At 44.2% G+C, this 17,175-nt stretch overlaps 1 protein-coding gene across 1 annotated transcript; it reads right to left on the reverse strand.

Annotated features, from left to right (window-relative positions):
- Positions 1-2: 2 nt before the first annotated feature.
- PRSS54 (serine protease 54) lies at positions 3-11,987 on the reverse strand. Its single transcript, XM_028096735.2, has 6 exons — positions 11,837-11,987; positions 11,608-11,699; positions 8,149-8,320; positions 4,645-4,903; positions 3,915-4,046; positions 3-539 (listed from the first exon to the last, which is right to left on the reverse strand). Exons 2-6 carry the CDS (start codon positions 11,663-11,665, stop codon positions 3-5), a joined length of 1,158 nt encoding a protein of 385 aa, XP_027952536.2. The 5' UTR covers positions 11,666-11,699; positions 11,837-11,987.
- Between the last annotated feature and the right edge of the window lie 5,188 nt (positions 11,988-17,175).

Consider the following 17,175-nt stretch of genomic DNA (forward strand, 5'->3'; position numbering starts at 1 on the left):
GACTAGATATCATTGCAAAAGAAAACGAGCACAAAGGAAAACAAGATAATTTCTTGGGGCTGATGTAACCTGTTCTGACCTGAAATAGGCCCACTACCCTTACCAGCCTCCCCATAATAGTCATAGTAAGTGGGATCTACGGCCACAGCAGAAGACTTGCCTAATTCCCCTAACTCTTTCTCCTCAAGGTCTGGACTCTCTGTAGAGCTGTTTGTTGGGAATGTATATAAGGTGACCTTATTTTCTTCTTGCACGTCTGCTTGGGACCATTCACTCTGGCCCAGCCCAGAATGTTTCTTCGGTGTCACGATGATATGTGATGAGTAGCTGGAGAAAGGAAATGGTTCCTCCCAGTGGTGGAAGGAAGACAGAGGACGGCTGGTTTTCTTAGTCTTGGACATAATCCAGTCGCTATAGTCTTCCACCTTGATGTATAGAAATAGGCCAGGGCAATTCTCACCACCATGGGACAAGATTCCTCTCAGCACCCACATATTCAGTTGCTGTAGCTGGCACATCATCGGGTTTCCTGGGTCCCCCTGTGACAAAAGACAGAAGGCTTCAGGTCTTAGAAAAACTTGTTTGTTTTTTAAAATATATCCTTGTGCAATTTACTACTTGTTCTAGAAATGTTTTACACTAGTTCTCACTGGAGATGGGGTAAATTATAGGATACCAATTCCAAACTAGGCGGCCACTACCACAAATTCCAACAAGATTACTTTTTCTTTTATTATGCAAATTATTTGTAGGCTTCTGCAGTTTGGCTCTAGCTTCCTGGTTGCCATTTCATTTTCATGCCTCTTTGACTAAATCCTCACTCTCTTTTGGTTTCTCTTTCCTCAAATGTTGACTCCCCCCCTCCCCTTTCTGGCCTGGAATGCTCCCATTTTTCCTTCTCCTCTCTGCTTTGTTTCCATCCTTCATTTAATCTGCTCCCTCCTCCCCACACTCCTGCTGAGGTCGAGGTCAGAGTCACACTTCCCCTGGGAGCACTGGCCGGGCAGCTTCACAGCCTGGCCACCCTGACAACTGCCTGTCTGGGCCCCTGCTCATCAGCCCTGCCCACGCTCCCACAGGAAGTCCTCTGCCACTTGGCGATTCTGCCAGACCTTATCTCACTTTGAGGGAGTGCCTGGAAGCTTGGCACCCTTCCCCACATACGTGACCCTGGTGAGTCACCTACTGGTCTCTGAGTTAAAGTGCCTGTACCACATGCAGAGCTCCTAACACAGTGCCTGGCATACAGTCTGTATTCAGTATGGAATTAGTTACCATTATCCTGGTGTCTAGAAAAGGCCATCGTTTTTAGGTGGAAAGCTGAGAAATACAGGAATAGTAACAAGACAATTGCTAGGTATAATTTACCTTACCTGCCCCACTCCAAGCCTCCCCTTAAGGGAATACCTGACCCCCCACTCCAGCCCCGTGGTCCATTTTGCCCCAAGAGGGGTTGTAAATCAAAGGCTAGACAGCCCCTTTGATTTGCGTGGTTTGCCTCTGTAGAAGGAGGGGGCAAGCCCACATTGCTCTTGCTGCCCCGGGCTGCCATGGAGCAGAGGGAAGAGCTTTCATCCCAAGTTCTGGCTGGCAATGAGAAGGACTGTTGAACCGGCTCCCGTCTGCACCTGATCATGTCTGCCTGGGGCAGAGAGGTTCTCGGGCCAAGCATGGCCTGGTCGCCTCTCCTGTCACCAGTCCCACCCCCAGTTTACTTTAGCTGTGGTTTCATAGCTTGAAGAAGAAAAACGATGCAATTTAGGACAAATGGTTTGATGAATGACTGTGTAACAGACCTGCCCGGCTGTGGCATGGTTTTGCAAGTCGCCATTCCACCCCGGGGGTAGAATACACTGCTTTTCTCTTCCTCATAACCTGTGGGACAGGACTTCTGAAGCCCAAGCAGCTGAGAGAAGTAGTACAGGGGCTCCTCTGGAGCAGCCCCACCTTATCTCCCAGGGGAGCAGCCCCAGCTTAGAGGAGCTCTTTCATTGTGTGATCCTCAACCTTGACATTGAACGAAAGCCCTAACAGTTGTGGGGAAAAGGGAAGAGGTGAATTCACAGTGATTCTGCTTTGGGTTGGGTTTCTGGGGACCCATTAGGCAAATACTGGACTTGGGTGGTTTATTCTACCACCATCTACATATTTGAATGACTTTGAGGATCTCTGGACACTAGAACACTTTTCTGAGAGAGGAAAGGATCCTAGGTAGACAAGTCACTGTTGGTCTGATCCAGTTTGCAAGCACAGTTCAAAAACAAAGGACTGCCTGCAGGCGTGCTCCAGGTAAAAACCAATAGATAAAAACCAATCTGAACTTTGTAGTTAGATTTAAAGAGGTAATCATTTAGAGTATGAGCAGCTTACCATATTCCTTTGAATCTAAGATGCTCTTGAAAAATGAACATCTTTAGAATGAGATGTGTCTTTTAATTGGTTGGAGGCAGCATTTTCTCTCTTGATATTCCATTAAATAATGATGCATTCTACAACTGACAGCATCTTAGGTTTGATGAAATAAGGTGCTGGATCGATGGAATGGCTAATAGGATTTTGATAAATAGCTATGTTTTCTACTGTATTTTAACACATTATCTACTTTAAAAAGTTGTTAGTCTTCCACCTGGTAGAGAGTCCAGTACAAAGTAGGCACTCAGGGGCGTGTGGGTGGCTCAGTCAGTTAAGTGTTAAGATCCCAGGGTCTTGGGATCGAGCCCTGAGTCAGGCTCCTTGCTCAGCGGGGAGTCTGCTGCTCCCTCTGCCTCTCCCCCCTCCCCCGCCCCCACTTATGCTCGCTCGCTCGCTCGCTCTCTTGCTCACTCTCTCTCTCTCAAATAAGTAAATAAATTTTAAAAAACAACAAAGTAGGCACTCAATAAATGTTGAACCAACTTTGGAAAGGCAAACTTACTGCCTAATGAAAGGCAGTCCTTCACGCATTTGCAATAAAATTACTTTTAGAAAGAATTGTCCCCTCTCTCTAAAATGCTTTCCTTAGGGTGCCTGGGTGGCTCAGTTGGTTAAGCAACTGCCTTCGGCTCAGGTCATGATCCTGGAGTCCCAGGATCGAGTCCCACATTGGGCTCCCTGCTCAGTGGGGGGTCTGCTTCTCCCTCTGACCCTCTTCCCTCTCATGCTCTCTCTCTCATTCTCTCTCTCTCAAATAATAAAATAAATAAAATAAAATAAAATAAAATAAAATGCTTTCCTTAGATCATCTGGGAAAAAAAATTTCCCCACCAGGGAATCCTGAAAGTTACTTGAAGGAGAATAGATGATCAGCACCTTAGAAATTTTGGAGTGGAAGAAAGAAACTGCCTGGAAATCTGGTGGACCTATGTTATCATCCTTACTGTAACATTAACTGTGTGACCTCTGTAAACCACACCTCCTCTGGGTATGGACATGAGGGAGCCTGGGCCAAGGGTTTGTGAATTCCATCCATTTTGCTGAGGCAGTAGAACAACCACATCTATACAGCCCTCATCCGGATGAAGGGCAGGGCTTCTTACAGAAAAAATCTTCAATAACTGATGAGCAATAGCATCAGAGTCCAGGTTCCATAGAAGCTGAATACAATGACCCCACCCTGTGGACATACCCGAAGTATATCTGCATGCATGGTTTGGACTCACACTTTCAAACTTTTAGCCAGTGAGAAACACCTATGACTTAGACATGCTTAATCATGTCACATTGAAAATAGTGACTGTTTAGTCCATTCAGTAGATTTTTATTGAGCATCTGCTGTCTGCCAAATGCTGGAGACAGCCTTGAATCCCAAGTGCCAGTCCCTGCCGGTCCCTCATGGAGTTCAGCATGCAATGAGGGAGAGTCTCCCTTCTCCCACCTCCCTTGAAGTGACCACTGCTTACTCTCAGCCTTTAGCTTTTATTCCATCATGTTCTTACCAAGCAGACAGCATCGGTTTCCTGCTCTATGTGATTGCCACATCCTGTTTTCTCGATTTTGTGTAAGGGACACAGGTCGATGTCTTTCACGGAGATTTTCCTCAGGATACTCATCGTCATGTGATTTCCTGTCTGGACCATGCAACAGAGAGCCAAGAATTATTAACAAGAATACATTGTCTATATGTCAACTCAACTACAGCTCACATATCCAGATGGGAACGAGTAGAAAATGCTCTGATAAACCCCTTTTCCTTATAGAAATTAGAACCTGTGTCTGAGTTTTTCTGAAAACTACCTTTGCTTTGAACTTGAATGTGAAAATCAAGAACATAGTCCACCCTTCTTCCACATCTACGGAGAATACATTTCCTTGTTCATTTCCCAAGAATAAAAGAAAACAAGGATGGCTTAGCCAACAGGATAATCAGCTCCAGTTCAGGGAATAATATCCCCTGCCCTCCCCCCCCCATAACTGTACTCATTTCAGGCTCTTTGCTGCCTACGTACTTCTAATTTTGGTGTAGGACTAGAAGAAAAAGGACCAAATGTAAGAATGGCCACAAAAAAGGCAAGCATTACAAATCTTGACTGAATACATGAAGTTTCCAGCCCAACTCCAGAACCTTGAGCACCCTGAATTATTAAGATAAGCCCTAGAATGGTTCATCCAAGTCACCCCCTCCGCCAGCACACACACAGCCTCCTCTAGGAGAAGGCAGGCATTAACTGCAGATGTGGGATTCCATCCTGCCACCCAGCAGTTCCGCAAGGCTGGGGGCATGTTCAGCTTTCTGTCGAGGAAGCAGATGGGCTGGATCAGGTTGTTGAACCCTATTGCCGTGTCTGTCCTCAGGAGGGCTATGTTATTTGTCATGGTTTTATTATCAAAATCCTCATGGATGATGATGGTGTTGACTGGATACTCTTCATGAGCAATCACTTTGGCATCCATCTTAGCTATGCCAACTATAACAATGACGTCCTTCCTAGAGAGAGAGAGTGAGCAAGGGAATCTTGAGAAACCTAGGCACGATGGAAGAGTCACCCTTCCCTGTTTCCATATTTATTTATTTATTTTTGCTTGGAATACTCATCCAACTCATTTTTTCTGGGCTAATTTTTACTGACCCCTTTGGACCCAGTGCCTAGGAAATCTTTTCTGAACCCCTAGGCTTGTGTCCTCCTTTGTGGGCCCACAGCATCTTGGGAATCCTCTATCTGAACCTCATTTGTCCCACCACCCAAAGATAATCTGTTAAGTTATGGCTGATTATCTTTTTTCATGCTTTTTCCATGTTTGTTTTTTTTTACGTAGTCATTGTTAAGCCCAAGATGTAATCTTGACTCTTGATTTTAGCACTTAACATTTTTACATAAACATCTTTTCGTATTAGCTACTCTGTAAATACTCTTCAGAGAAATTCCGATTTTAATAATGATGGAGTTCATTTTGGGTGTTTTCCTTTTCTCGTCTTGGGAATCACCCAAGGAACCACAGCAGAGTCTAAGAGGACAGTCCAGAGAGAAACTGAGGATGTAGTCGTCTTCCATGAAATTATAACTCTTAAGATGAAGGCCAGAACAAAAACTCAAACTTCCCAAATTTGTCAGAAGAGACATACAAAACAAAACAAAGGTGACAGAGTGAAAAGAAAACCAGAAGCAACAAAAGCAGAAAACATAACCTGAAATAAAAACAAGAAGCAGTTTCATTCTGACCATCAGTTCAGAAGAGAAGAGCACGAAGTAAGACAGGCTGTTAGTGATGAGAAAGAATTCAGTCTACAGTGAAAACATCATAGTCATAAACATCTATAACACATGACATAATGTTCACAAAGGGAACACTCCAGGAAATAGAAAAAGCCAGATGCTTGTTCATGATAGATTTTCACTTACCTTTAGCAGCCTAGGACAGATCAAGGAGATTACCTCCCCCAATATTATATATTAAATTGTACACCAAAGACAGAGAATGAAATTTGAATTTTAACTGCAGAAAATATTCACATGGATCACATATAGTAGACCACAAGGACAACCCCAACAAATTCCTAAATAGATCAGATCACCATGTAGTATAACTCAAAATTCAGTAATGCCAGAAGACAAAACAGACAAAACACCCCTCTACCTGGGTATTTAAAAACTCTGCCTTTAATAAAACCCTGAGGCAAAGGGAAAATCAAAACCAAAACAGACCAGATAGAAAATAGCAATAATGAAAACACTCCATGGAAAGCAGAACCTTTCTGGAAGGCTCGTTGGCAACAGCTACCAATATTTGGCCCAGTCTTTCCACTCCTGTGTTATTCATGCTACAGTATATTGCATGTGTGTGAAATAACATATGTACAAGTATATCGACGGCAGCATTTTTTTGGTACTAATAAAAGATCGGAAGCAACCCAAATTTCCATTAATAGAGGACTCTGCAATTATAGTAGATCCATCTTGGGATACTGCGCAGCTGATAAATGTGGGAGCTCTCCGTGTAATGGCCAGAAAAGTTGGCTCAACATTCCTGATAGAGTGAAAAAGGCTACAAGTGTAACATTGTGTTGGTGTGCTACCAGCTGTATTGGGGTTGTTATAGACTGAACTGTGTCCTGCCAAATTTGTAGGTGAAGCCCTAGCCCCAAAGGTGGCCGTATTTGGACAGAGAGCCTTTAAGAAGGTAATTAAGTTTAAATGGGCTCCTAAGTGTGGGGCTCTAATCCAATAGGTCTGGTGTCCTTATAAGAGGAAGCAGAGACCCCAGGAGTACACGCACTGAGGAAGGGCCATGTGAAGACACAGCGAGAAGGCAGTGGTCTGCAAGCCAAAGAGAGAATCTTCAGGAGAAACCAGTCCTGCTGATCTTGGACTTGATCTTGGACTTCTGGCCTCCCAAATGGTAAGAAATAAATATCTCTTGTCTAAGCCACCCTGTCTGTGGCATTTTGTTATGGCAGTTCTAGCAGATTAATACAGCGGGAAGGAAAATTCTTTCTCTGTCAATAGATGTAAGAATCAATATAGATAGACCTATAGGTATATAGATATCCATAAATGCATTAATTAAGGAAGAATATTCAAGAAACTGATGACGTGACTATGGCTTAAGGGAGGGAGTTAGTCTCTGAAGGCCAGGGGAAAGAAGGAGTTGCTTTTCCTTGTATACCCTTTGCTTCCTCCTGAACATTATACTATGTATATGTATTTTCACTTAAATGCATGTATTTTCAAAAAATAAATGCATGTATTTTCAAATAATATAAATCATAGGTGTGAAAAATTCAGCAGCTGTACAATATTCCATTAAGGGTTTATACTATTATTTAGCCAAGAATAGTAATTATAATCTCTCCCCCATACTTTGTGTATATACATTTATACACGTATAAGGCATGTAAACAGTATATATAGAGATATATATGTAACTATACATATTATATACTATGTATTATATGCTATACATATGAAAGAGTAACTATAATTTATTTATCCATGATAATTGGACATTACATTTCCAGTGTTTTGTGTGTAACAAACCGTCCTATGAACTTTGTGCATAAAACTTTTCCAGTGGTTGAAGTTATTTCCTTAATGTTGATTCTCAAAAGTGAAATCATTGGGTCAAAAAGTAAGATGTTTTACAAAAAAATTATTCCTTTAATAATTTTTGGGTTTTTTTCCCTGGTTTACAAGAATGCATATTTACTGTATAGAATTTGAGGAATAGAGAAGTTCAAAGATGAAAATAGAAATCATGTGCATTCTGAGCATCCAGAGATAAGTGCTCTTAAAGTATTTGCGTATTTCCTTCAAGTCTTTTCTCTGTGTACATATATTTGTGGCAGACACATTGTTAAGGCTTGAGATTAAGTATTTTAAGGTACAGGCTCCTATCAATTCACTTAACAAGACTAGAGTAAGGACCTCTAGTATCAGGAGTCAGTACCTGTGATTGCACTAAAATGGGAATGGATATCCTTCTTGCGGAGGATGGAGGAACAATCATTTCACCTTGTAGTCCCCAACGCAGAGAACACATTGGACAGCATGACTTTGGCAACTGGTGATTTTAAGACCCCAAGAGTCCTGGCAGAGCAAGCGCCGAGCCAGTAAAAAGCCCTGTTGCCCTGTTACGAGGAATCCACCTTCCAGGCCTCCCCAAGATGAGCAGGAAAAGGTCCCTCCACCCCTACCCCCAGGGGACTGGGTAAGTCCCAAAGGCAGGGGTACTGGCCTGTTCTGCAAGACGGATGCGATGCTGATGATCCAGAACTCACTAAGGATGCTGCCAAAAGCCAGGTGGGTGTACTGGGAATCCTGCAGCGACACCACCCATGGGAATTCCTTGTCGTTGACCAAACCTTCCTCAGAAATTTCCATAACGTTGGTTTTCTGAATGCCACAACCTGCAGGGAAGGTGTGTGGGGCCTCACCATTGGGGCAAAGATCAGACCTCAGGACCCCCTTTCCTGCTGGTTCCCCACTCCTTCTGGCTCTCTATCTTAATCGCCACTAACTCTGCCGCCTCCCCCTCGTTTCTCTTCCTAGTGGGTCTTCTTCGCCATATAAGATGGTTGATGACATCTTTGAGTCTAAAAATAACCTTAGACTATTGATAATCACTCTCCTCTGTTGGGCACTTAGCAGCACACTTGAGTCAGTATCTGAAAACTTTTATGTACATCAGTGGTTCTCAACATGGTCTGGCACCTCTGGAAGTCAAGACCCTTTCCAGGGTCTGCAAAATTTAAACTGTTCTCATAAGAACACTAAGACAGTATTTGTTTTTCTCACCCTCATTCTCTCACTGGTGTGCAATGGACTTTCGCAGAGGCTGCATGATGTCATCACTCTCACGGCTAATAACACGTGTGAGCCTGTGTATTCTTGTGCTTTACAATTTTCCAGTTTTTAATTGCTAATATGGTAAAGATCGGAAGATACAGCCTCATAACAAAAATTCTTTGGGGGGTCCTCAATAATTTTTAAGAGTATAAAGGGGTCTGGAGACCAAAAAGTTTGAACACTGCTGATATATACTACTTCATATAATTCCTCCAACACAACTGGAGGTGGACACTGTCATTCTCCATTTGCGGATGAGAAAATCGAGTTCTAGAGCTGGTAAGCACTGTCCAAGTTACACAGCTGGTAGGATACAAGGCTGGAATTCAAACTCCATACACCTTCAACCCCTCATAGTCTCTGTTCTAGCCACATTTCACATCCTCAGATTTGCCCTTGCTGTTCCCTTCCTGAGCAGTTGGCATGCGAGTCTCCTGCATGTCTGTTTTGCTTGCCAGTGTACCCCTAGAGGCTACTACAGTGCCTGGCCCACAGTAAGTGCTCAATAAATCACCTGGTGAAAACAAAAAGTGTTTTGCCATATCAAGCAAACAAAAGTGTTTTGCCATATCAAGCACTTCCTGAGGTCTTGTCATCAAGGGGTTAAAAGGCCCCACCAGATGGAGGCTGTATCTGACCCATTCAGGCCAGCTTGGCCTTTGACTCCAAGCCCTCAAGTGAGTTGCCTCCAACCGGGCAGTCTCTTGGGGAGTCTGGACTTTGTTTCCAATGAGAGTTAAATGTTGACTAAAGTTTTAAATAATATTCTCCCCCTGCCAGGTCTGGTTTCACCCGAGATGCTGTATTGCCCTGTATTTAAAAAAGCGGTCCATATTCCTAGAATCATGGAGAGTGTAACCATGATATAGCAGGCAGGACCCTTGAAGCACAAAGCCCTAGGCTGGGTGAGCCAAGCCTCCTACTTTCCAGGCACCATTACGGGATGGCATACACATGGGGTGTTTTGCTCTCCTTGGCTGCTGACTTCCTTCCTGCCCTGTGTCCTCCCTCCCATGCCATATGCTCTGTCCGAAGAGTCCCCGAGCCCAGCCTCCTTATTGGACCTAGAGGTGCCTGCCTCATCCTCAGTATGCAGAGTGGAGTGCAGGGGTTCTCAACCTGCCTGCATGTTTCATTCATGTGCTGCCCAGCACTTCCCAGGCCCCTGCAGATGGGGCCTGGGCACTGGCATTTGAAACAGCCTCCCCAGGTAGTTTCTAATGTGTGTTCAGGGTTGAGAGCCACTAGTGTTTTGGGAGAGCCCTGGATGCAGTGTCCCACATACTGTTGGCCCCTGTGCTCTGAGACCTGGGACAAGCCACTTCACTTATCTGGGCCTCAGTTTCCGCCCCCCCCTTTTTTAAAGAGTTTATTTATTTATTTGACAGAGAGATAGAGAGAGAGTACAAGTAAGCAGAGAGGCGGGCAGAGAGAGAGTACAAGTAAGCAGAGAGGCGGGCAGAGAGAGAGAGCCCGATGCGGGGCTCGATCCCAGGACCCTGGGATCATGACCTGAGCTGAAGGCAGCCACTCAGTTTCCTCTTTTGAAATGTGTGGTAACACACCTCTTGGAGTTGTAAAGATCACATGAGGTGAGGTTATGGGAAGGTGCTTTGCAAATTGTATCCTCATGACTGATAATACTAAACCCAAGGCAGGATTTTTTTTTTTTTTTTAATGTAAACCACTACTCTGGTTGCTGTTTATAAATTCCAAACCACAAGTACTCAGTACTTGTTTCTAAATCGGTGGCCCTGGGTGATGGTGTGACGTGGTGGGCACCACTAGCCTACTATGGATCAGATCATTGGTGGCTACGTTTTCAGCCATTTATTCAATTCATGGGACATTGCAATGTCTAGTGAACAAGGTATGAATCTTACCAACCCAACAAGAACCTACAGGTGGGTGATGACTTTTGCTTTCTCAAAGCTCTAGTTGGCTAGTTTATTTGACATTATAAAACCCTTGTATATAATGAGGAAATCTGACCCAGAGATGAAATGTTTGCCCTGGGTCACTTGCCTGAGGCTTTTAAAGAGGGAGGAGAGGTGCTTTGTGTTTTGTGGGCATCCCTTGGTCTCTTTGGGGCTGCAAGGAGGTGGAGTAGGCTAGGAAGGTAGGAGTTCTCCCCTTGATGTGTGTGTGTGGGGGGGTAGAGGGAATTGGATGCTCTGTCATGTCTCCCATCTAACTCTGGGAAGATAGGACAGAGCCAGCTGCGGTGGCAGCCAGATATGACAGAGCTTGCTTGAGTCAGGTGCCCCCTCTCCACCTGTCCCTTTCCAGGCTGGAATCTTAGTCCTGGACAACCTGGAGGTTAGGGAAGGACTGAGGCCCCAGCAGTACCTCCTTGCTCCTGGGTCCAGCCCTGCAACTGAGGGTCAGTTTAGCAATACACTCTTTTGGTTTAAAGAGAAAAGGTTTCATTGGAACAACAATGCTGAAGTAGAAACAGGGAGGGCATGGTTCCCAAGTGTGCCAGATGCACCGCAGGCCGCCCGCCCCCCAGGCATGGGGAGGACATCCCCCACCTGATGGTGCTTGGGGGATGAGCCCCAGGAAGAGCAGGGAGGCATTCTGAACAGGCCTTTCAGTAGCCTAAGACTTACCTTCCTAAAGACACTCTTGCTGGAGGATCAGCTGACATCAGACTGCTAAAGACAGTCGCCTACATCCATGCCCCATGGTCCCCTTCTTTGCCTGATTCCCACCACCCATGCAGAGCACTGTGAGTCATCTTCCCCCTGGGTCCCTCTCTGGACATCAAGGGCCTTTTCCTGGACAATTCCCCCTGCCGTGTGATACGAGCCGCTGAAGTCCTTATGGAAGAAAGAAGCACACTCACTGGCAGAAGAGTGAGAGACACAGAGCAGGACTAAGAGCATCCCTAGCATCTCTGCCATCCCCAAAGCGAACCGCAGCGGACACCATGGGCAGCTGTGAAAACACAACATCCAAAGGCACAGGCTTTTCCTCTCCTCCCCAAAGTGGCGACTCCCTCCCCCACCCCCAGCATCAGATGCCCTGCCTCTTTCCTTTCCCCTGAGGAAGCTTCCAAGATGTGGGAAACAGACCTGTCACGTCCCAATTGCTTGGTTCCGTGCAGTGAAGAGCTCCAGGATCAGCTGTCCAGCGCTGATATTCTTAGGATTGGTAAGGTGGCCCACGGAGAGGAGGTAGCCCGACCTTGTCAGTTTTCTCTTCGATCCAGCCAGGGTCCCTGGGCTTCCCAGAGCTTGGGGTTCAGAAAAGGGTTGTTTTTTGACTCATGGAATTCGACCCTTTTCTTAACTCTGTAGCCATAAAATGCTGCTGAAAGGAAAAGCAGGGTTTAGTGCAAGCTCACCCCCAGTTTTGCCCATCCTACTACCCTCAGAAGGGCTTAAATAATGCTGGGATTTCTTTTAACTACTGAGAGCTTGTACTTTTACATAGTAACTGCCCAACATTTAGCTCAGTTAATTTGCACAATAACCCTGTGAGGTAGACAGGATCACTCTCCCCATTTTACAGATCCAGAAACTGACATTTGGACACTGAGAAGCCTGCCCAAGGTCACACGACTGCCAAGTGGTAGAGCTGGAATTTGAATGGGAGTCTGAGTTCAAAGCCCACGTGTGTCTCATCATCTACCATACCACCAGGCCCACCCTTGCCTCAAACAATGCACAATAGCCATTCTCAGTCACCAAGTTCCACTCATGACACTGGATGTTTCTTGTCTGGATGGCTCTCAGAGTCTTCTGTGAACTGCTACTGCCAAAGGAGAAGTGAACTCACTCTGACCTTACACAGCAGAGCTCAACAGAGGGATTCCTTCTACCACCTTGGGAAGAATGTTCCATTGTGGCATCATAATTACCATGGTGTCACCAAGGAAACGTCTAGACATGGAGACCTAGGAGGAGCCAGGATGAAAAGCCTGCTTGTTTCCTAAACTTGGCAGGGCTCTTCTGGAAGCCTGGCTTTCCCCAGGCCTGGCCAAGAAGACATCCCTTTTGCTAGACCACAAAGCCCTGTCCATGTGGCCATGGTCTATCTACCACTTCAGCACCCGCCCTGTGTCTACACGACTTTGTCACACTGGATGGAGGAAGCCCACGACTAACCTGGTTTGGTTTTTCCAAACCCCGTGAGCATTCTGACACTCCTGGTGTGGTTTTCTAGGGCTCAGTTTCCCTTAGCCTTTCAGCTTGCAGGTCCAAGAGAAGCCACCAGACTGGCTCTGCCAAACCACGGGGCCAGATGAGATGTGCACTCTGGCCACGTTAGCAGCTTTGGTTTCAGCACAAATGCCAGTACCCGAGAGAAGTGTTGGCAACATCGTGGTAAGATGTAACTCCATGGAATCAGAGGGCTCACAGGTTGCTTGCTGGCTCAGTTGCGTGAAAGATATTTATTGGATGAGTAGGTGAATGGCTGATGGAAGGAAAGATGGCTGGTTAGAAGTGAAGCCTGACTCAGGAAGGAGTCACCGTCTCTTTCCCCTCGAGATTCCCCTGACGTCCTGCATGCCTCACAATAATCCGCCACCTTTAACACCGAGCAATGGTTGGCTTCTGCTGGAGAAGAACAGAATGGGAAAGATTTGGGGCAGTGGGAGATTTGGGAGTTGACCCTTCAGTCTGGTACACATCGCAGGTGTCAAAACACTCTCACATGTGTTTTCTCGTTCACGATGCACAATCACCCCGCCAGGATGAAGGAATTACGTGAGCTTTCCCCATGTGAACATGGTGGCTCAGAGTGGGAAAGTCACTTCCCTACAGCCCCACATCTGGAAAGTGGCCGGGCAGGACTCCAACCGAGATCCCTCCAACTCCAGGATTGTGAGCTGTGCCCAAGTCTGCGTTTCTCAGCCTGGACCTTGTGCTGCCGGATAGGGGACTGAAGCAGAAGCGGTGATTAGGGCAAAGCCAGGGGCTGCTCTTTGAGAGTGGAGATGCTGAGGGTAATGTACAAGACTCCGGCTCTCTCCCAATTCCTCTTTAATTCCTGCCTGAAAAGAAGCCACGTGGAGGCCACCAGAAACATTCACTCTTAACAGGCACGATCTAGCATAACTTGATAATGATAAAGGCTCAGAATCTTGCAGGGGCCCAGCAGACTGTGTGAACAGTGGGCCTCAAATCTTCAGCCTCTCTGGGTCACTTAATGCAGACCCATCAACTTTAGGTAAACTTTTAAAGGACCCATCACCATTTTGTAAATAACTATTTAATTCTTTAAAGTTAATAATAATGATGGTAATAATAGTTTTGTATCTTGGAGAGGAAATTCATTTGCAGTCTTACACCATGGGCTGCATATCCAAGATTGTGACAACATGAAACACATGTAGTTTCTCAACGGGTCACTTTCTATTTTTACTCTTTATTTTTATGAAGTTAGAAAACCCTAACTCTCAGTTAAAGGACATCTGAAGTTGCAGCAAGTTCTGGAAACTCTGGCAGATAGTTCTGGTTATTCGGATTGACTGAGGACTCCAAAATCATGGAGAGATTTTTTTCACTCTGCTGATGATTGCCCTCAATTATTCATGGGCCTGCCCCTCAAGCTCAAAACCTGGGGTGTTGAAAATTTCTTCTGAGTAGTTTTAAAGTTTCATCCTAGGGGATAGTGACGGTTGGATTTCTAAATTACTTGGTTACTTTTCCCTCTGGGAAAAACGTCTTGATGTTCTGTTGCAGATTTGGAAAAGGATGTTTAAACATGCTTCACTACATTTCAAAACCTCTTCTCTTGTGAAACTAACAGAACAACAACAACAACAACAAAAATCAAGTACTATTTCATTTATGTATCACACATTTTCCAAGTGTAGCCTGCTACAAACCACTGGTTTGTTGAACTGTTAAGCAAGAGGTCTGCCAGTGCAAATATGTCATCGTTTCTGCGACCTGCATAATATGACTTGATACGGAAGCAACATCCTACAAAGTCTTTTGAACAGGAATTTTGTCTAGTTCCTGCAGCGTTTTCTTTGAATTATTTTTCATTACTATTGATGCTCACTGAAAGCTTCCCAGCCGCGGTATGATGTGTATGCTGAAGAGTATAAGTTTGAATTAGGTTTTTGCCATTTAAATATCTTCTCAGCTGAGCAAAAAAGTTCAAGAATTTCTTGGAGAGCGTTATAATGCCCTCATTCTGGAAAAAATGTATCTACAATTTATATACCAAAGAGGTCACTGTGCTCGATGAAAAATGACAAAAAGGCTTTAATAGTTTCATGCCCTTATTTGGCAGTTTTATTTTCAGATTATCTGTGTTGGATTTGCAGGTTTTTCATTAAATAGATCATCCATAGAATGTTTTTATTTTCCTAAAAGTTTTTGAAACAGAATGTCATGTTTATCATATTCTTAACCCCTAAAGAAACGGCTTGTGTGCAAGAGTTTTTCAATTTTTATCTAAATGAAATGCATTTCATTAACCACTGCCTCCTGCAAGTCAAATTACCCAATCAATAATCTTTGAGATTGGCTGACAACATTTCTACCACATGTAGCTAATATATCTATTAATATAAATTTCCCCAGTGAAAAATTTCCATTTTAAGTTATTTAATTTGAAAGGAACATTTAGGAAATTTATTTATTTATGTCATCTAACTTACAGCCCTGGAGCTGCCACACGTTCCACCCTCTCATTCTCGCGCTCTTTAACAAGTTTATCCATAGGTATGTATGCCTAAGCTATCTGCTAGAGGTTCTCTAGGGTGCACGTGCTTAGGAATAGGACTGCTCAGTCAGAGAATGTGTTAGGATATGCGTCGCTCTAGAAGATAATGCTAAATTGTTTTCCAAGATGGTTGGCCCAATTTACACTCATACCAGCAATGTAAGGTGACCCTGCTGACTCACGTATGTCCTCTCCAACACTTAACTACCGTCAGCCATAATTTGTGGCCAATCCAATGGATATAAAATGATATCTCATTGCTAAGTGGAATTTCCCTAATTGCTAGTAAGGTTGAGGAAATATTTTCCCATGTGTTTATTGCCTGTATGAGTTGATGCTTATGGTTTTTGTCCTTTTTACCTATTGGGTTGCTTGCTTTTTTTTTTTTTTAATTGAGACGTAGAAATTCTTAACACATTCTGAATATTGTTCGCTATATGTATTGTGAATATCTTCTACGCTGTTTTCTATTTTAATCTCTTTATGATGTTTTCAAATAAGCAGAAGTCTTAATTTTAGTTTTAATGAAACAAAATGTATTAATATTATACGTTAGGGCTCTTTGTGTCTTGTTTAAGAAACCTTTCCCTAGACCCACATCAGCAATTTATTCTGCTGTATCATCTTCTCAAGTATTTAAAGTTTTGTGTTTTTTTTAAGATTTTATTTATTTATTTATTTGAGAGAGAGAATGAGAGAGAGAGAGAGAGAGCATGAGAGAGGGGAGGGTCAGAGGGAGAAGCAGACCCCCCCCCGCCGAGCAGGGAGCCTGATGCGGGACTCGATCCCGGGACTCCAGGATCCTGACCTGAGCCGAAGGCAGTCGCTTAACCAACGGAGCCACCCAGGCGCCCCTCATCTTCTCAAATATTTAAAGTTTTGTTCTTCACACATGAGTCCTCAATCTGTCTGGAATTTTTTTTTTAACTTTTTTTTTTTTTTGGTCTGGAATTTTTTTTGTGTGCATGGTATGGACCCTCTTTTTCCCACATGGACACCCAGTGATGGCACTGTTTGTTTCTCCACAGGTCTCCAGTGTGACCTCAGATGTACATGCTGGGACTGTTTCTGAGATCTCTCTCCTGCTACACTGGTCGTTTTATCTATAGCCCTGCGCCAAGTCCACGCAATCTTAAGTATTACAGCTTTGCAATGTCTTACTATTTAGTAAGGCGAGTGCTCCCACGTTAATTCTTTTTCTTTAGGAATCTCTTAACTATTTTTGATTTGTACTTTCATGTATTTTAGAATCAACTTGGCAACTGCCACCAACCAACCAACAAAACCTTCTAAGATTTGGATTAGAATTGCACTGCATCAACAGTTCAATTTGTGTCTACATTAACATCTTTATAATATTGAATCTTCTTACATCCAAATGGCCAACAGACACATGAAAAAGTGCTCAACATTGCTCGGCATCAGGGAAATCCAAATCAAAACCTCAATGAGATACCACCTCACACCAGTCAGAATGGCTAGAATTAACAAGTCAGGAAACGACAGATGTTGGCGGGGATGTGGAGAAAGGGGAACCCTCCTACACTGTTGGTGGGAATGCAAGCTGGTGCAACTACTCTGGAAAACAGTATGGAGGTTCCTCAAACAGTTGAAAATAGAGCTACCATACGATCCAACAATTGCACTACTGGGTATTTACCCCAAAGATACAAATGTAGGGATCCGAAGGGGTACGTGCACCCCAATGTTTATAGCAGCAATGTCCACA

Source organism: Eumetopias jubatus, unplaced genomic scaffold (genome assembly GCF_037043125.1).
Source record: "Eumetopias jubatus isolate StellerSeaLion01/CBP00866 unplaced genomic scaffold, mEumJub1_p1.0 scaffold_10, whole genome shotgun sequence".
NCBI classification, from domain to species: Eukaryota; Metazoa; Chordata; class Mammalia; order Carnivora; family Otariidae; genus Eumetopias; species Eumetopias jubatus.

What these genes read in the sequence shown, in the direction of transcription:
- PRSS54 (XM_028096735.2), bottom strand. Translation starts at nt 11,665, where the DNA reads ATGGCAGAGATGCTAGGGATGCTCTTAGTCCTGCTCTGTGTCTCTCAC. An exon ending in GATGGAATCCCACATCTGCA is followed by an intron (nt 4,047 to 4,644) that starts GTTAATGCCTGC and finishes TGCATGGTCCAG; the next exon opens with ACAGGAAATCACATGACGAT. An exon ending in AAACCGATGCTGTCTGCTTG is followed by an intron (nt 540 to 3,914) that starts GTAAGAACATGA and finishes CTTTTGTCACAG; the next exon opens with GGGGACCCAGGAAACCCGAT.